Consider the following 19907-nt stretch of genomic DNA (forward strand, 5'->3'; position numbering starts at 1 on the left):
GCTTGTAACCGGATCCCTCCTCGCTAAAAGTTTCAAACTAAAAAGGGGCGGCGTCCTACCCTAGACGGACCTTCGGTTCCGCCAATAGGAGGCACCCTCTGCATCCTCGCATCCAATCGTTTTCTGCGCTCTCGGCCCGTTATAAGAGCCTCTTCTACGCCCGCATTCGGTTTCCAGTAATTATCCTGAGAGAGTCCAAGGCCGAGAGTTCCTTAAAGGAAATAACATCAGGTAAACAATAAGTGGGAAGTCAGAAAAGGGGGAAGGGGAAAAAAAGACTGTCCCGAGGATTTATAATAAGAGCAATAACAAGCCAGATCTAAAATACACAATTTCAAAATGCTCACGGAAGTAATCGAAAGAATATTTCATTACTAGCTGCTTCTTTGCAGATGTATTTGTTGCGTGTAATTATCAAATACAATGTAATGACAGAAACACTCAGCTCATTCATCTGCGTTTTATAAGCAGATGTTTTATGAATAGCATATTGTTAAATATTTCCATGTGACGAACGGAACAGTTCACAGGAATTCCGGCTATTAGGGACGGATTCTTCCTTCCCAAGATATCGTTTTGTAATGTACATTAATCTCACTCAATTTACAGCTATGGAGGACTTGTTATACAAGTGGCTCTGCGCAAACACACATTTAACAGGAAAGCTTAGGTGTCTAATTATTTTCCCTGATAGCGGGCACACATTCGCCTAACCAAAATATAGCACCGAAATACACACATACGTTTTTCTTTTGTTGTGTAACCCAAATTTGTTTATTTTTTTCCTTTAACTATTTCAGTATGCGGCACACGTGTCTTATGTACCAGTTTAACCAGTCAAAAAAGAATTTGCCTTTACAGTATTTAAATAAAATACAATTAATATATGCATTGTAAAAATATGCATACTAGATAAATGTAAATACATTTAATAGATACATTAATTGCATGCTAAATCTGATAAAAGTACTGTTGTTATCGGTCTAATAAAGATGGCATGGCAAATATTCATTACTTAGTAATAAAATTGCATCTCATTATAGGATAATATCTATACACAGAGGTAGATAAAAAAAAATGGGGGAAAAAACATTCATATGAAGGACCGAACAAGGAATATGGCCACGCTTTGCTTTCAGAACAGCTACAGGCCTTGGATCGCTGGGCTGTGAAGCAGGAGCGAAGGCTGATCAGAGCACATATGGCAGCCGAGACAAACATCACCGGGGGCGCTCCCTCCCTACCCCCCCCTCCCTCCCACCCCCGCCCGCTTCAGCCGAGGCCAAAGTAAATGTGCGGCGATAAGAGTGTCAAGACTGCAACACGGGTTTGTATGCGATTAATTACAATTCAAAAAAATTAATCATTTGATGTCCCCATTACCAAACATTGCTCATTTTGAAATGTCGCTTTTCTTCCTCTCACCGTTAACCTAACAGTGTCCATATCCCCATTTCCCTGCCCCCACACCGCAACCGCATGGCGCCCCCAGTCTAACACACGGTGAAATTGGCTGACAAGTTGGTGCCCCATGTTGCATAGATGTTCAGGCAGCACCGAAGAGGTCAAGAGTCCTTCTAGCATCAAGCCTATTTCATGGTACGAGCCACATGCAAGTCAGCACCCCCTCAGAAGTTGGTTCCCCTAGGCGGCCGCCTATGTCGCCAACGGAAATGCCCAGCCCTGAAGAGGAGTGTCCAGTTCTTTGAGGTGGAGACCTACTTCTCACTGCACGCTACAGAACCTCCCAGTAAGGTTCACTGATGTTTAGATTTGTTGTTTGAGGCGACCATAGAAACCTTCATGACTTCCGCAAAATGGCTTTCCGTACCATAAAGGTCCTTCCTACCATGAGCTGAGGGCATCATTTTCCTTTCTTCAAATGTACACCCATGTACATGTAGGAAAATTCGAGGAACACATTGTTGCCCCTTCAACAGCATCTGATTATTGATCTGAACTCTTGTGGTGTTAAACTTTCCCTGTTAGTTGGGTTTTGACTTGTTCCTGTTTTGCCAGTGTGGTTTGTCAGATTTTGGCACATGCTGTCATGATTTTTGAAATGGTTCCCTTTGATGCATTAAATAGTTTTGCAGATTTTTATGACTGATGCACCTGCAATTCAGCCACCAACTATTTGGGGTCTCTTCATAAATCCTTTATTTGCCACTTTCACACCTGGTATCCAATCCACTGTGTCCCCTGTTTACTATCTAGTCCTTCCTGGGCTAGACATCAGGCTCACTGCGACCCAGCTTTGGATAAGTGACTATGGAAGACAGATGGCCCAACTGATGTAATGGTGTCAGGTCCCTCAGACCTCCAGAGATACAGGGTTTGAATTCTGTCCCGGCAGTCTGGGTGGGTTTTTTCAAGGGTTATTTGGTGACTTCAGTGTCTGAACATAGATACTAATCTGATGGTTGGTTAACTCCTCCACTGCTATGCTATAATCGATTGCTATAGCTGTTACCAAAAAAGGGCGGATGAATGTGAGTTAAGTAGCAGAAGTTTAGCACAAAAGTCCCAATAAACTCATTGTTACTCTAACAAGTAAACAGGAGGTTCAGTTAATGCTATATAGGAATTAGCAAACTTCCTGGATGATGTTGGCGGTGTGAAGGCACTATATAACAGCACAGGAAGGAAACTTCAGCAAAGGCATTATTCCGAAGGGAAGGGCCAACTGGAACGGTTTCGTTTCAAGGAAGTTCTTGCACTTAACGTACGTGGAACCGCCAGCAAGAGAATCTGCTTAAATAATCACCATAAAAATGTATGTTGTACATGGGCAGTGAAGAGGAATGTAATAATGACGATCAGAACATTATTTTACTTATTTTCTACCTATATTTCTGCCCTTATAGTAGGTCTATATTCATGAAGCCATAATTTTTTGCTGCTAATATATTATTTTTATGCTGCTTATTTTTTGTACCTGAATATGGAACTAAAGTGTTTTTTTGACACAGCATGTTTATAATGTTTACTACTGCAGTAATACAAATGCAATGTCAAGACATCAAGACTTTAAAAAAATGCTATGATGTTACCGTATAATAGGGTTGATAAGACTGATGGGGGGCGGCATGGTGGTGCAGTGGTTAGCACTTGCCTCACACCTCTGGGACCCGGGTTCGAGTCTCTGCCTGGGTCACATGTGTGCGGAGTTTGCTTGTTCTCCCCATGTCGTCGTGGGGGTATTCCAGTTCCCCCCCCCCCCCCACAGGGGCTAATTGGACTTGCTAAATTGCCCGTAGGTGTGCATGTGAGAGTGAATGGTGTGTGAGTGTGCCCTGCAATGGGCTGGCCCCCTCGACCCAGTAGGATAAGCAGTTTGGAAAATGGATGGATGGAAGGCTGATAGGTAGGTAGGCTGGGAGTCTGTTCCATTTAAATCGTGTTGTAGACGGTAACATTGAATACTGCCCTACTTTCTTATGAACATATGAAGTCCAAACAAGGATGAACGAGTTTTTCCAGATGCACTTACTTCATGTGTACAAATCGGTTCTATCAACATGATTCCTTCGTTATTTAATTATTTAATTCGGATGTGCGACGGAAACCTATGCCGCTGCCTGATATTCTCTTCAATGACATCCATTCCATTTTGTCTTGCATATGCGTGGTCGCGGGGGGGGGGGGGGGGGGGGGGGGGGACGGAGCCTATGAAATCACTTAGGACGGGGTGCCAACCCATCATAGGGTTCACACAACATTCACACAACATTCCCAAATACGGAAATCCCAAATTTTGGCAACTCCTTTTCCTGAGGAATACCAGGAGGAAACCCCACGACAGCACTGGGCATGTGGAGGTGGAAATCTCACTATTTAATTATCGTTCCAATACAGGCAGACGGACATTTTTAAGACATTGTATATTTTCCAATAGATTTCCGGTATTTTCCAATAGATTTTGAATGATGTGACACATGCTCCATACGAGGTAAATAATTACTTCGAACAGTCCGGAATGAACATAATGTGCGTTCCCCTGACATTGTCAAATCTTTTTAACCAATAGATGGCGCCAAAGACTACCAGAATTAACGGGATGAATTTTCTGAAACCGCTTGTCCTATTCAGGGTAGCGGGGAGGGCAGATCCTATGGGTGTATGGCAGGAAAGAACCCAGGATGGGGCGCAAACCCATCGCAGGGCACACACACATCTGTGGGCAATTTGACAACTCCAATCAGCCTCAGCATGTTTTTGGACTGTAGGGGGAAACTGGAGTACCCGGAGAAAACAACATTGGAGAACGTACCAACTCCACACACATGGAACCCTAGCAGGGATATGATCTCAGGTGCCAGAGGTGTGAGGTATCAGTGCCACCATGCCGCCTCTAAATGGAGAAGATGGCCCGTGTTATTTATATGGTATCTCAGTAATTCAAAGTATAGTGCAAGATTAATAATGAGGTTAAGATTAAGATTGAAATAAAGATTAAGTTTATTGATACCGTGCACTGACTTTGAATGTGTTCTTTCTTTACTATTTAATTTGCTGTCATGAAGTAGCCATTGTAACCTCGGTTTCAGGTCCAAGAACCAGCTCAAAATAATATGTTCACGAATCAGACATCACTATCATTCACTTGGATAGCTCCTCTCACATGCAAGTAATGTTTCTTGTTTAGAACATATTAAGACATATATAGACAGTACATAGGCGGCGTATTGCTTTCGGGTTGTGCGACTCATACCTTTACGGTGCCGTGGAGCTTAGCTGGAAGACGGCGAGGATGGGTGACGTCCAAGTCTGCGTTCTACTTCACCTACTACAATTCTCTCCAACTGAAAATCTCACAAATAGAAATGCGATTCCATTTTGTATTAGACTTGGCTTTTGATATATAAATTGCATTAGAACAGATTTGTGTTGTGATGTCATGTGTTGTAGCAGGAATGACTGTATGCTGGGTTTAGAAAGGTGGTTGTGAGACAGGTACACATTGCTCCTATTCTAGAGGCAGGCACCTTAATACTTCTGTAATTCAATAAAAGGGGCTATTTTAATGCAAGTACATATGTTTATAGTACATATGTAATATAATCAGGGTGCCCATCTGACCCTTTCCCATTTGTCTTGTCCCCATTTGGCCACTAGGTGTCATTGACCATCCTGTTCCCCCCTTCAGTCTTGTAGGCCCTCAATCCCATTTTCCTTGGTCTACCACAGGGGTGCCCAACTCCAGTCCTGGGGGGCCAGAGCCCTGCACATTTTTGGGTTTCCCCTCATTTAACACACCTGATTCAACTCCTTGTGCTAATTACCACACAGCTCTTCAGCTGAATCATTTATGGTAGAGCAGGGAAAGAACTAAGGTAAACAGGGTTGCGGCCCCCCAGGACTGGAGTTTGAGACCTTTAGTCTACCATATGAATTGATCAGCTGAGGCAGCAGCTATCATCTAGACTCCTCTTTTGGATGTATGTAGCCAGCCTCAACTAATTATTATTTAATGTTTGTTTTGTGTTCTCTAGATTTAACGTGTGTTTTATGTATTCTGGTTACTGTCGCTTTTTGTTTTGCTTCTGATGAGTCACAACTGTTCTCAGGTAAATACCTGGAACAGGTGTGGCTCATCAGAAGCCAAGTAGGACAGAAAACCTACTGGATAGTAGCTCAACAAGAGCGGAGTTGGAGACCCCTGGTATAAGGAATCCTAGGGGGTACAGTAGCTGGTTTCGCCTATTTGTTAACTAGGGGGTATATGGAGGTGTGGAGATTTATTAAAATAACGTTTGTGTGCCCGGGACGCCAGGACAGAGGTTTGATTTCAGTATCTGTAGGGACCAAGTCAGCCCCGAACCCCCCCCCCCCCCCCAATACACACCACACTCCCTGAGATGTCCCTACCGTCAAAACCCAAATCTACAGCCTTGCCTGGACGGTAAATGTTAAAATTAAATCGGAAAACGATCTGATCAGAGTTATTCATAGTGAGAAACCGAGACGGTCATACTGCCGCTTTAAACTGGCACTTTTTATCATTCCAGTAGAACAGGATAGTGGGTTATGATTACGTCACGCCACTCGTTGCTTTTTTCGGGGAGGGGAGGGGGGGCTTGCATTGCTTATCGGAAGTCAGTGACACTCGAAACAAGCCGCGACAGGAACAGAGATATACATCCGGCGCTTCAAATTAATAGAGAAGAACCGGGTTCATCAAAAAGTGCCGATTTGCAATGGGGGGCCTCAATTGATTCAAACTGTGCGCAATTTCTGCCACTTGTGAAGAAGCTTCTCTGCAGGGGAGTCGCTGGCCGGCGCCACAGGGAAAGCTAAGAAAATTAATAATATTATTTATCACAAATGCTGAATGATTATTTCGGATTGTAACCCATTCCCTGTAAACGTCTTAAACAGGTAATCGACGCGTGCAGCAATTGTGAACTGCAAAGGATTAATAGAAACGGAACTGTAATTAGTCACAAAAAGTAGTGGCGGAGCCTAGATCGCACTCTTTTCTTTTTCCCAGCGAACCGCTATAGCTTTTTTTGGGGGGGGAGGCCTAAAAAACACGGCATATTCCTCCGTGCGCCGACTCCTGTTTCTGAGCAGACCAGCGGGCTGAGTGTAAAAGCGGCTGCTGGCTGTGCGGGGAAAGAGCGGTACAACTCGGCATTTTACACTAAGATCCAAGGCGAAAATGCTTTAAAGTTGAAGATTCGGACTTATTTTTAACGTAAGGATTATGAACCGCGCTTTAAAACTATATCATTTGTGTTGCTTGTTAAATTGTTTGGGCCCTGCATTTTAAATATCTGACTTATTTTAGTTTCCTTATAATAACCTAGTGCATGTGCTGTGGTCCCGTGTATTAATTTAGAAACAAAGAATTAAGCTGCACTAAGCAGCTTTCGGCTTCGCTAATTCGCCAACTATCTTGTCATTTCGCACGGCGCCTATAAGTAAGTGTGTGTGGGGTATAAGGTGGTCGATTCGCTCCCAAATACGGACTTTCATCAGAAATCGGCGCTTTGTATTTTCATCATTTTTTTAAGCGTTGGCACTATGGAGGGTGCGAGTGTCAGGGCGCCGGAACCGCCGCCCGGCTTTTCGGAGCTGATCAGCCGAGGCTACGCCGCTATGCTCGGCGTCCTGCAGGACTGCGGCGACTGTGGCGTGGAGCTCTCCAGGCGGACCCTGCTGGAAAACGCCCATATAACCTGGACGGAGATCGGGCTCTTCGCCATGTGCGCCGTCATGTGGACCGCGCTGCGGCTCCGGCTCGCACGCTGCCTCTTTAAGGTACCTTGCCGGGGACATTTAGCCGTAGTTATTTCAGACTTTACCAACTCGACTTGAGGTCGCTGTGAACTGCGCCTATTTATGTTTAATTAAGGAAAACCATAGTATTCATCCTTGTTACGTTGTATTCAGTTCATCTCGCATGTTTTCATTTACTGTAGTGCGTGATATATAGTAACACTGACTGCGTGTTTTTCTAGACACGCACACTAACATCGATGTAGGTAGAAGTGTTATTTGCGATAAGGCTAAACATATTTTTACGCTTTGCTTTGGTTAATTTATATAGCTTGGTGTTTTACCAGAGAAAATCCACCGTAATCCCTTATGACGGCTGATTCAGCGGGGCCATGCGGTGACAGTTCTGATCGTTTGTCAGTTTATTCAATAGGAAGCTACTGTCCCTTTTTAACTATGTACTTCTGTATAATTTTGTCACTGTTTATGTATGGAAGCCAAGCCTGTTGACTTTCGTTGCCTAAAAAAATATAGGGAAATTAATCAAATGCACCCAAACTGCCACAGACTTGCAAACTAATGCTTTATGGTAGACAGTACATAGGCGGCGTATTGCTTTCGGGTTGTGCGACTCATTCGTTTACGGTGCCGTGGAGTTTAGCTGGAAGACGGCGAGGATGGATGATGTCCAAGTCCGATAGGTGCATTAAGACCCTAAATCGTAGCAGTCGAAGAGCAGTGATGTGATGTGAGTCTCATTGGATGATGAATCTAAACTGCTGTCTGCCCCCGCTTAAATGCAATGTGGAATCAGACAGAACAGCCTTGGACATTGTGTGGTGTGGATTGGAACCGGGATCCTAAGTAAATGGATATCCATAGATGTTAATAGCTCTGAAGCCTTTGTTCCATTAGATTTCAGCCACTATATAGCGGGAAGTGATGCATATCTCAGTGTATGGGAGGGACAACTAGTGAAGCGGATGCTTTTCTCGGTAGAGAAGCTGTTCGTTCAAAAAACAAGCAAAACTGTCTGAGAGTAATAGATATTTACTGGATGTGGACAATGACCAGGAAACGATGGACAGTCAGGTGAAAGTTATTGAAGCTTGATATCCTCAGAGGTACATGCGTATACATGCCCAGAAAATCTTCCTTAATACGACGATGCACATTTTTACCATACATCAATTTTCAACACAACACTAAACTTAATGCAGTAGCTCTTTTTCTTTCACATTAGGTATATATCATATCATTTTTATTATACAAGTATAAATATTATATATAATACAGTACTTTGTGGGGGTCCGATTCTGTGTGAGGCTGGTGCCCGGAGAGCAGTTAAGGCTGTTTGGTTCCGTTTAAGTTGAAGTCGGAGTCCTCTCTGAGGGGCGGAGTCCTCTCTGAGGAATGCGGTGCTTGTGAAGAACAGCTTATCGATTTTTTTATTTTTATTTTTTTTCTTTTCTGCGATGGTGTGGTCCCCCGTCCTGGGTTGTTCCCTGCCTCGTGCCAGTAGCTTCCGGGATAGGCTCCGGACCCCCCTGTGACCCAGAAGGATAAGCGGTTTGGAAAATGGATGGATGGATTATTTTGTTTCTATTTCCAGTTGTATTGCAGTACCTGCCTCGGAGCATGAAGCTGAGTGCTGTGTGGCATTATTTAGCTTCTGTTTAGACTAGCTCACTTTAGGGCCACTACTCAAAGGTCTGACATCTGCTTCCCCTCCGTGAACGACACTATTCCCTTAAGCCACTAACTTCCCTGCTACTCCTATAAACACCTGCTTTATAATCTGGCTCTCATGGGCAGAGGAGGACTGACATCAGACAGACATCCAGGAGCACCAGTGCACCCTTTTTCGGTCTGTGTTGGTTATGTAACTCTCCCCAGTCAATGACAGACAGGCAGCTAATGAGTGTGTAATGCTCTCTAGTTCACTGTTCTGTCACTGTCAAAGGATAAGACAGGAAAGAAGAGTAGCATGTGATCAGGTCAGAGGTCAAGACCAGCCAAGGCTTATCTGACACTGACCTGCAATGAAATCAACCTGCAGGTGTTTGAAATCGTTTAGGGTCACCCGGGTTGGATAAGATCCCTTTGGCTAATAGTTGCATTTATTTATTCTTCAACCAACTTCAACCAAGTGCTCGCCAGATAAAACCTACGCAGATCCGACTGTTCCTCAGAGTAAGTCTGCTTGCAGTTTTCTGTTACGATTTCACAGCAATCAGTATCTGAGACATGTTCAGCTTTAGGGGCTTTGTGTGTGTGTGTGTGTGTGTGTGTGTGTGTGTGTGTGTGTGTGTGTGTGTGTGTGTGTGTGTGTGTGTGTAGTCGTCTATCAGGATGCTTCTGCACATGTGCTGTGATGAGCGCATATCTGTGGCACTGAGCTCTTGTGTAACCACAGGGAGGGTCCAAATGTCGTCTGTGTCCCACATGTTCTCGTGTTCTGCTTTTAGGAAGAGACTCTGAAATCTTCTACTCTGTTATTTACCAAATTATCAAATTATTTTTTTAGCATATGGAGTTAATTGTTTAGCATATCGCTATGCTTACCAAACATGATTTTAATTACAGCATGAAAAGCGCCACGATTCTCTTATTTATATGAAATCTCCTCCACCAAATACTGCTCGTGCAGCTGCTCCTCATGATGATGGGGGAAGGCTCCAGGATTGAGCCAATTTCTAAGGACGTTCTCATCCTAAACGAGGACAGGCTGCTTAAGAAAGAAACAGAAGTTGGTTTTTGGTTTGGATGAACAGCACTAGGCTGTAGAGAAGTGGCACCTCGTGGTTGACAATAAGCAGCTGCTGTCTTGACAAGGGTGGCCGTGTAAAAGATATCATCAGTGCTTTGCGGGACGTTTCGTAGTTCCTCTCCAGGGTAAAGTTGTAAACTGCGTCCGAGTCGTGTTTTTCTACGTGACTGAAAGACAAGCCCTTGTCTTCATCGAGGCGTCCGCACTGTTATCGTTGCTGTTCATAGACCGGCCTTGCATCTCCCGTGAGGAAAATGGCTGATAAATTCCAACGGTATCACAGAGCTGAGAGGATCCTGTGTTTCCTCACACAGCCTCACTTTTCATTGTTCAGCATTTCTCTTCGGTTACTGCGACCAGACTTTGCAGTGTTTGCCTTTGAACCGAATGAACTTATTGACTTGTAATCAAATCAAGAACTTATCTTGGCTTATCAGCTCCGGATTTGTTGAGGGAGAGGGTATAGCTGAGTTGCATGTCTTTGTCGTATATGATCTGACTTTTCACTGTTGTGTGGCTGTACTCGTGACAGTCGCTCATTCTGAGCAGACGGTTCCTGCTGTTCTTTTCTGTCTGCATGTATGGAGAGTGTATCAGGGCCTTGTCACTGCTTTATTGTTGGCATGACCTGTTTACAGTGTACTGCAGCAATTCAGAGTAGGATCCAGTTCAAAGGTACTGTAGCTGGCCCCTTAATGAAACTTGAACTTTAAACGTTTTGGTGTTACTTTAACCATTACTTCCTGCCCATTGCCTCTGGATCTGTTTTCTCTGCCCTGCTGCATGAATCTTGGTGAACTTTATATAAACATGGTTGTAGCCCCTGAGGCAGAAGATAATATGCTAAACCCAAGAATCATTGAGGAACCCCAAAGAGGTGCTCATTTACTCATGAGCGTACATCATGATTTACTATTATTATTATTATTATTATTATTATTATTATTATTGTTATTTTATTATTTTACTGTGTGATCATTTCTGCGGTCTTGGTGTACAGCTCGGTTCTTGGAGGCAGTGGAAAAGCGCTATAAAGCTGTGACTCTCATGGTCTTGGTCTACAGTGCGGTTCTTGGTGGCAGTGGAAAAGCGCTATAGAGCTGTGACTCTCTCAGTCTTGGTCTACAGCTCGGTTCTTGGTGGCAGTGGAAAAGCGCTCTAGAGCTGTGACTCTCACGGTCTTGGTCTACAGCTCGGTTCTTGGTGGCAGTGGAAAAGCGCTCTAGAGCTGTGACTCTCACGGTCTTGGTCTACAGCGCGGTTCTTGGTCGCAGTGGAAAAGTGCTATAGAGCTGTGACTCTCACAGTCTTCCCGTACGGCAGTATAAACTGGACAGTATATCATTGCTTGATTTTAGGCAATAAGTTGGCTAATGTCAATGCAAGTGGTGTAAAAAAGAGTGTAAGTTGTGCTAATAATAATGTTGTCTATCCAGGCCACTGAAGTAATTGACACTGAGTTTTTTATATATATATATATATCTTGGTGTTTGGCCAAAGTAAGTCAGAGTTGTTCTCTATCTTGAGGACTGCAGATTTTGTGCAAGGATAACCCCACAATTTAATTCATGTTAAGTCTCTCGCTTTTTATTGAATCATGTTATTGTGACACAAGCAGTAGTGGACTTATGCAATTGAAATGTAAATGTTTTTGTTGTCACCAACTAACAAGCTATTCATGTGAAAGCAAAATCTGGTGATTAAACGCAAGGCGGCAAAAATTTGTTTCTGAGGTCGCCTGCAGGATGTTGCTAGGAGAGCTCCAAGAGGGGGGGTGACTTCTGTGTGCTGACCTCCGTTTGTCTGACTGTCAGGACAGTGTTGTGGCCGCAGTCTCCCAAGATCATTCAAAAGCCCGTGACACGACAGCTTTTCTGCTGGCTAACTTTACTCTGTCTGCCGAATTATTTACTGTATTCTCCACTGAAGCTGCACAGAGCGTCAGTCTTTTCTCATTTATTTGTTCCTTTTTGAAGGTGTGCTGTTGGAGACCACAGACCATGTGGTTGTTGTGTAACGTTGTGTCTTTGCTTTTATTATGTATGTTATTTATTTATGAATGTATTATTTTGATGTATAACACGTTGGCTGTTTTTATATGTGCCGTATAAATAAAAAATGACTTGACTCCATTGGCTGAGCTTTGGAGTGACAGCCAGTTGGCCAGCAGCTCTTTTTGGAAGCCAGGTGGGCGGAGCTTAAGGCCAAAGATGCTGAGAACAAAGAGGGCCCTGGTGTCGTGTGCTGGAGGGCGGTATTGTCCCTTTGCTGCCATCTGTCTGCTAACAGATGCAAGAGAGGCTGATTTACCTAATGCCCCCCCCCCCCCCCCTTTTAGCCGTCTTGTGTAACAGTCTTTTGAAAGACGCTTTGAGACCCAGAGAGGAAGAAAGTGAGAGAAGAGCCCTAAGATCATGGAGACGCAGCCAGGGAGCAGCTGGTTCCTGAGAGCAAAGTGCCTTTAGTACATTGTTGTCATTTGGCAACATGGCCTATTATCCTCAATCTGTTACTATGGCGACCCGCCGTTCTTTGTGAAGGGCTTTTCCCTCAGAGAAAGTGGAACTATGAACTGGAGTACCCTCTCTGTTTCACTGAACCCAATGCTCTGTGTGTTCTGCTCCTGCTCTTCCTGTTTCATGTTCTCTGTTGGCACCAGCACTGAAACTCATTTTTGGGTCCTTGTTGATGATTGCATCCGTACAGCATCAAATCGAAATAGTAAATATGGTAGCTGAATTACGCATGTTCTCCCATAGTGACAAGGATTTCTGGATATGGAGTGGGAGGGGTCCGTGCTGGTTCTTTCACTGGCGGTGCATGAACTGTGCAAATTCTGTCTGAGAATCTTAGTAAAACTATTAACAATAGTACGTTGTATCTCCTGCGTTTCTGTGCGACTCCCTTGACTCATTTACATTGAAGCAGTCGTACCATCCTGATGAGAACAGGGCTCCCTAGAGAACACCCTCAGGGACTGATTTGCTTCATGCAAATCGCACGTGCGCCGCGGGTGACCCTGACTGGCGGGAAGCAGGCAGATGCGCGGGGAAGCAGGCGTACGGGCCCAGCCGCACGGTCACGGCCGAAGCTGTGCACAGAGAGCCATCCCGTCATTTTCATGTCACTGCCCGGTAAACGTCCACCACAACACAGCGCCAGCAAGCCGGAGTCGGGCCCCGAAGGTGAAGCTGCCTGATGTTTAACGCGCTGAGTTTACACTTAACTGATGCTAGGCAGGCTTACATGGCGAGTGCTACAGCTTCTCTTTTCTGTTTTTAGTATTATTGTTGTTTTATGTTGTGGGTTTATCCTCCACGACTGGGGGAGTTTCAGTCGCACCTGTTCTGCGTTTCCACTGGGTTCCTTTTGCAGCCCAAACCCATCCGGTTAAGTGAACTGATATATATGTTTAAAACCTGTTAATATCTGGGGACATTATTTTGGGGGTAACTCCATTTTATAAAAATCTGTGACTACAATAAAAAAAATTAAAAATGTATTATGTTAGGTTACTTATGGTCACAGTTAGGGCTGGGTGGGGGTTAAGGTCATCATTGTTGGGATTAGGGTTCTGCCCATAGAAATGAATGGATTGTCCCCACAAAGATACAAACATGGTCTGTCCTGTACCCTGTGCTTTTGAGGATAGACTCCCGGATCTCTGTGCAAGATAAGTGGTTGAAAGATGGATGGATTGAATAATCATTAATCAACATCCAGGAAAATAGGCTGTCAGAGCATCAAATTCATAAAATGCTCATTTATTTTATATATTTAAAAAGCACTTATGGTCGGAAAACAATGGTTTGTATGGAAAAACATGCAGCTTAACTATAGGTGTGGTAACTGGATAATGAATATTAGGTGAGAATTAGGTGTCTAATTTTCCTTCAGATTTTATGTGGATTATGTTAACTGCAGTACCCCAGGTCTATCTAAAAGGAACTTTTTTTATAAACAAAGAATTTATTTAATGTACATTTTTTCTTTAAAAGTGAAAATTTGAAAGGGAATTTTTGAAAGTAGACAGCTCTCAGTAGCGCTGGAACGAAGTTTCATTAGGTTAAGCTGCTGTTATTAAATTTTAATTCAGCAGCCGTATTGTGTGTAGTCTCGGTTCCCCCCCCCCAGCTCACATTGTGTTGCCCCTGATGATAATGTGCGATCGCATGACTTCTTGTGGTCAGTCGCTGCCAGTGGCTGCTTTAGCGGAAATGCAACACGGGTCCCTTCGAAGCGGCAAGCAAGCAGACAAGAAGAACCCAGGCTGAGAGGGAACCCAGGCTGAGAGGGAACCCAGGCTGAGAGGGAACCCAGGCTGAGAGGGAACCCAGGCTGAGAGGGAACCCAGGCTGAGAGGGAACCCAGGCTGAGAGGGAACCCAGGCTGAGAGGGAACAGAGAGAGTTGTGTGGTTCACATGAGCTCTGTGTCTCCCCAAGACCTGCCAAGCTTCTTCTGCAAGGTCGGATCCCATCCAGTGTCCCCCTCTGACTATGAAATGCCCCGTGTGATCCAGCAGACAGCCCTCAGCTCTGCGTATATTTCTGTTGACCTTTGAAGGTTTGGACCGAAGCTGATAGGCAGATACTTTGAAAGATAAGGCTGCTGTAGGATTTCTGATTGTACAGTGTGTGTGGGGTCATTTGCACCCTGTGCAGCTTGAGTTCTATTACAGATGCTTAGAGATGTTCTGCTTTTTATCAACATGACCCTGACTGGGCACTCAGTTCCTGTATTTGTGCAGAGATGGCATCACCCATAGCTGTTTTTCAAGCTGAACAGTAAGGCTGCAACTTAGGCTATTTGCCACTCTGTGGGCATGAGCACAGTGACTTCCGCCTGCCGTGATGTCATGAGCATAACCTTTGCAGTATGAGAAGCATCAGATAAGAGGCTGACGATCTTGAAGTATATTCCGCTTTTAACAGCATCTAGTAGCACAGCGATTTGCAGTCTTTGTGAAAACAAAGTTTTGAGAGGCGGGAGAAGCGCTGGTGGGAAATCCACTTGTGGGTTGTGTGAGAGAACGGCAGGAATATGAAAAAGGGAGGAATGATTTGGGAGTCGCTGGCTTGGGCCGTTTTGCACACTCACTGCACTTCGTGATACACGAGTGGCTGCAATCGCAGTGAAGTGTCAGTGACGCTGTTGCCAGTGGGAGAAACATTTAAGCATTCGCCACTTGCATATTACATGTATATATTATTCACTTGTGATTCGTCTGCCGCCGAAAACTGTTCAAACTAGTAAAGAAACAACAGATCTTCTTTGACCATGGTCATGAAGAAAAACAAAATGTCTGCAAGATCTCGAGGACCAGCTTGGGAATCACTGACCTATGCAATGCTTCTAGCTGTATAATCTATTTCTTTTTATTTTAAACCCAGATCTAGCTGATCAGGCACATGTCTGTTGTGTCTTGCAGCCAATGGCTGAGTGGTGTTGCCTCCTGCCCAAAGATGCTGAGAAGATGCCGGAGAGTGTATGGAAGCTGATGTTCTACTGCATGTCTTGGTCATACAGCACATATCTGCTCTTCTTCACCCAGTATTCCTTCTTCCATGACCCCCCCTCCGTGTTCTATGGTAAGAAGGGCTTCTTACAGCCTGATAGTTCTGTTCCTTTTCTTTTTTTATTCCTCAAAACCTGCATTCTGGTCCAAGACAAGGAGGCCTGGAAACTGACCTGAAGGTCTCACAAAGTCCCCATCCGTGGAGACGAATGATGGGGCAGATGCTTTGGGTGGCTCTTCGCAGTGCATCTCCTTAGGATCCAGCAGCTCCTTTCCTCTGTACTATTAACAGGATGGTTAATCTGATGCCTGTCTCACCACTTGGACCTGGTAAACCCTCCCTCTGTGTCCCCAATCAGGCTGGAAGAGCGGCATGCTGGTGCCCACCGACATCGCCATCGCCTACCTGATCCAGGGCAGCTTCTACGCTCATTCCATATACGCCACGTTCTACATGGACGCCTGGAGGAAAGACTCCATCGTCATGATTGTGCACCACATCATCACTCTCGCCCTGATCTCCTTCTCCTACGCTTTCAGGTGACTTTGCTGTCTCGGCAGCCGATTAAATGGGGCAAGACTGGTCCACGTGTTTGTTTGAAGCATTAGGATGTGCTTTTTGTATAGCGTAATTCTGTGATGGTACACCGGAAAGTCCCAATAAGAGACCGGGTTCAATTGTTAAACCAGTGATTTCTGAATGAGCTTCAAATACATCGGGCCAGAATGCTGTTGGACTTGGGCATGACCAGAACGTGTGATAAAGGCTGGCAGGGACTTGCTTGCGTCTGACACAAATAGGACTAATCCTAGGCAAACGTTTGGAGAGGTTGACCGTAGACATATAGAGCCGGGGTACAATCTTGAATTGAATAAGACCATGTCTGGTACAGATAGATAAAGAATGAATTCTTTTAAGTATTGTAGTCCAGTGATCGTTGCTTATGTTCTCAGATGCCCCTATTTTCCTTTATTGTTGAAAGTGAAGTGTCTTCCACATCGGATGTAACAGTGTAAACTATTCCTCTAGTTTCTGGTTTGGTTTCTAGGATTGATGTTTGGATGTTTTTTGCTGGCAGGGAAGGAAATTTAGTAAACTGGTTCTGTACAAATTGTCCGACTTGTAAATATGAAAAGAAATGATGTGCTGATAGAGTAAACTCATGCTTAACCTGGTCAAATGTCATGAAAACGTCGCCTATATATACAACATCTTGTATATTTTTGAATTGGTGGCTTTCAGTGACTGAGTTTGACAGCCCTGTGATAGATGGTCAGTGGTAAGAGAGGAAGTCCTTTCAGTTAACTTGCTTTTACCCAAATCAGGTACCACAACATCGGGCTTTTGGTCCTGTTCCTCCACGACATCAACGACATCCAGCTAGAGTTCACCAAGCTCAACGTCTACTTGAAGACCAGAGGTGGCACATTCCACACGCTCAACGACGTGCTGTCCAGCGTGGGCTTCATCAGCTTTGGGGCCACCTGGTGAGCCTCGCATGGCATTCACTGTCACGGCGACCCGTATCCTGAACGCTGAAGGCTGCTCGGTGCCTGTGGACCTGCAGGAACCCCCTTATTGCGTCAAACACACAAGCTTAACTGCGAATTTTTTTTCTGCTCCTTATACAGGTTTTGGTTTCGACTTTACTGGTTCCCACTCAAGGTCCTGTATGCCTCCTGCATATCCAGTGTGGCGTCTGTCCCCAACATCCCGTTCTACATATTCTTCAACTCACTCCTGCTTGCACTCCTTGTGATGAACATCTACTGGTTTCTGGTAAGTACCAGGATGGTGACTTCCCACTAGGGATGAAATGGTTGCCGGTTTCATGGCAAATCACGGTTAAACGTGGTAAATTTTGAAACTTGGTGAGTCATTGCATCATTGTTTGTAATGTGGTTTAAATGTGCAGCCTTGCAAGATGTGGTGTGTGGCTCCAGGTGTGTCTCCTGGTTTGCTATGTACCTTCTGCGTCTCGCCACTACACATCCGGCCCAATATTATCGGCCTCCCGCTGCTCCAAAGGGCAGGTGATGGAAGCCGGAGCAGTACCTATGTCGCGATACCTTGAGGAACCAGCGGCTGGAGGATAATTCCAGTGTCGATGTATTCGTGTGCATCTGTGCCCCCCCCCCCCCCCCCCCCCCCCCCGCTCACAAAGCTCTTACTCTCCCTCTAGTACATAGTGCAGTTAATTCTGAGGGTGCTGAAGGGGCAGATGGCAGGGGTCAGCGACGTGCGGGAGTACGAGGGAGAGGAATGCGTGCGATCGCGGCCGAAAGGACACGACGGAAACACGGAGCAGCATGGCGCCGGGCAGAAAGGGTAAGCGAGACGCCCGTCAGAGGACAGCCACGCGCCCAGTGCCTTGCTCTACCTCTGCATCTGTAATTCTCTAACATGGTCCATAACAAGCCCCTTAGTATCCCAGTGACAGCACACTGTGTGCCTAACTGATGATTGAGATAGCTCATTATCAAGTGACCTTGAACTAGAATTATGGGCTTGGATAGTTTTATGGTTTTGACTATGACCTGCCTTATAGGTGTTGTTGTTTTTTTTTTTGTTCCTTCTAGGAATCAAGCGACAAATGGGATCGTGAAAGAAAAGCAGACGTAGTGACCTCACAAGTGCCACCTGCTGGAAGATGCTATAAATACAAGCTACTCTGTACCTGTCTGATGGTTTCAGGCCAAGACTGGTGCCAATTGGTGTAGAGGAATCGAGTATCCAAAAATGGCATTTAAACTATTTTTTTTTTTTTTATGTAACAACACTGTGAGAGTTATTTCAGATTACCTTTGACTTTTGGCAACTTGCTAACTTACACAACGTACACAACAGCTCCAGCAGTGAGTTTAAAGCAGGGTGTGTTTAGTAGATACGTCTATATTTCTAAGTCACATGCACTAAGGAACCAGGGCTGACTCACATTATCATGTGGCATTCCCTATACTAATGATTATTTGAAAAAACTGGGTCTTTTTCTGGGTGTAATCTGAAACTGTCATTTTCATTTCTGTGGTGAAGCGATTTTTGTCACTAACCATGGAATCAGCTATATGAGAGAAAATGTTTGTTTGAGACTCTGGATTTTTAGATCTGTCTTTGTAACGTTTCACAATATTACTTGTGTTCAAATAAGGGATAAAATAGGAATTTCTCACGTGGAAAATGTAGTTTAACTTGTGTGTTGAAACATTAAAGGTAAAACAGCTGGTAACTAATAGCTAAAATTTGTAGCATATTTAAAGTATTTAAGTAATTGCATTTCTTTTAAGTTTTTTATAATAAGGGTGGAATTTCAAGTGAGACCATTGCATGGTTCTGAAATGCTTTAGAAGGTGGTTTGCAACTGTGCTGTAAAAATTGGCATTTTTTTGCCAGTTTCTCAGTTTTATTACGAGGTCCTTGGTGCGTCGCCTGCACAGACCACTTGTGGGTCTGCTGACTTATTGGCCAGTGTAATCTGTACAAATTAGACACAGTAGCTTTGATACAATCAAAAACATACCTGCCCCTGAAGTGCAAAATGCTACATTTTGAAAAAAATTGAAAAAACATGCTTCACTTTAGTCAGTTTGTCATTTTTCCGCCATTTCGTCGTGCTTTTTTCCCCACTTCAGGGCCACCGTACTAACAGCCTGCATGTGTGTAAGCATCATTTACTAGCACAGCTTCCTGTCCAGCTTCACTTATCCGGGGATCGCCTGCTGGTTCTCAGAACACCGCTTACACTCCGTTCCTGGGCCAGTGCTTCCGTAGGTGGTTCTCTAGGGCACAGGTGTGACTCCGAGTTCTTGGCTACCAACGGCCCTGACGTACCAGGCTGATCCACAGGCCGTGATTGCATCAGACATTCAAAGGGGAACTATAACTAGTGATGGACAAGATGATCCATGAACCATTTGCTGTACTTTCTGACCCCACTAGATGGTGCTCTCGGGTTGCTTTTTGTCCTTGTTTTGAATATCGCCATATAGTGGGGTCAGAAAGTACAGCAAATGGTTCATGATGTGTCAGTTTGTCGATCACTAACTGTACCGTTTTCTGATGCGTAGTAAATGTGCATGCTGTAAGCTTTGACTGTGGAGAAGTGGGCATTAAGAAACCCCCCCGATTTCTCATTTTTACTTTCCATTATTTAAAACATAGGAATATCAAGGCTGTGGATTTAAACTTTTCAAACATGGACATTTTTTAATTAAAGTGTATAGGTGTTGCAGGTTTTGCAAGTGTTTCCTCTGTTGGTGAAGCCTAACAAATGTTAGTTTGACCATTTGAGTGAAACTGGCCCTTCTTATTGAGAAATGACCAAATTAAAGTATCTTCTGGACCAGTGTTATTGATGTACCCAGCTTTTCCTTCAAATAAAATGTGAAAACCAGAAAC

At 44.4% G+C, this 19907-nt stretch overlaps 1 protein-coding gene across 2 annotated transcripts; it reads left to right on the top strand.

The window, feature by feature from the left end:
* The first annotated feature begins 6090 nt into the window (after positions 1–6090).
* On the top strand, positions 6091–19906 carry LOC125708779 (ceramide synthase 1-like). 2 transcript variants are annotated; one of them, XM_048976581.1, is made up of 8 exons: positions 6091–6700; positions 7020–7266; positions 15425–15584; positions 15871–16051; positions 16838–16999; positions 17144–17291; positions 17695–17840; positions 18092–19906. In XM_048976581.1, the coding sequence occupies exons 2-8, from the start codon at positions 7030–7032 to the stop codon at positions 18132–18134; spliced, it is 1077 nt and encodes a 358-aa protein (XP_048832538.1). In that variant the 5' UTR covers positions 6091–6700; positions 7020–7029; the 3' UTR covers positions 18135–19906. The 2 variants fall into 2 exon arrangements, with proteins under 2 accessions (XP_048832538.1, XP_048832537.1); XM_048976580.1 differs by having other exon boundaries at positions 6091–6381.
* Position 19907: the final 1 nt, after the last annotated feature.

Source organism: Brienomyrus brachyistius, chromosome 15 (assembly GCF_023856365.1).
Source record: "Brienomyrus brachyistius isolate T26 chromosome 15, BBRACH_0.4, whole genome shotgun sequence".
NCBI classification, from domain to species: Eukaryota; Metazoa; Chordata; class Actinopteri; order Osteoglossiformes; family Mormyridae; genus Brienomyrus; species Brienomyrus brachyistius.

Excerpts from the sequence above, each read along its gene's own strand:
- LOC125708779 (XM_048976580.1), top strand. The coding sequence starts at position 6,335 with ATGATTATTTCGGATTGTAACCCATTCCCTGTAAACGTCTTAAACAG. Across the intron at positions 7,267-15,424 it reads TCGCACGCTGCCTCTTTAAG|CCAATGGCTGAGTGGTGTTG; the intron begins GTACCTTGCCGG and ends TGTGTCTTGCAG. Across the intron at positions 17,000-17,143 it reads ATCAGCTTTGGGGCCACCTG|GTTTTGGTTTCGACTTTACT; the intron begins GTGAGCCTCGCA and ends CTCCTTATACAG.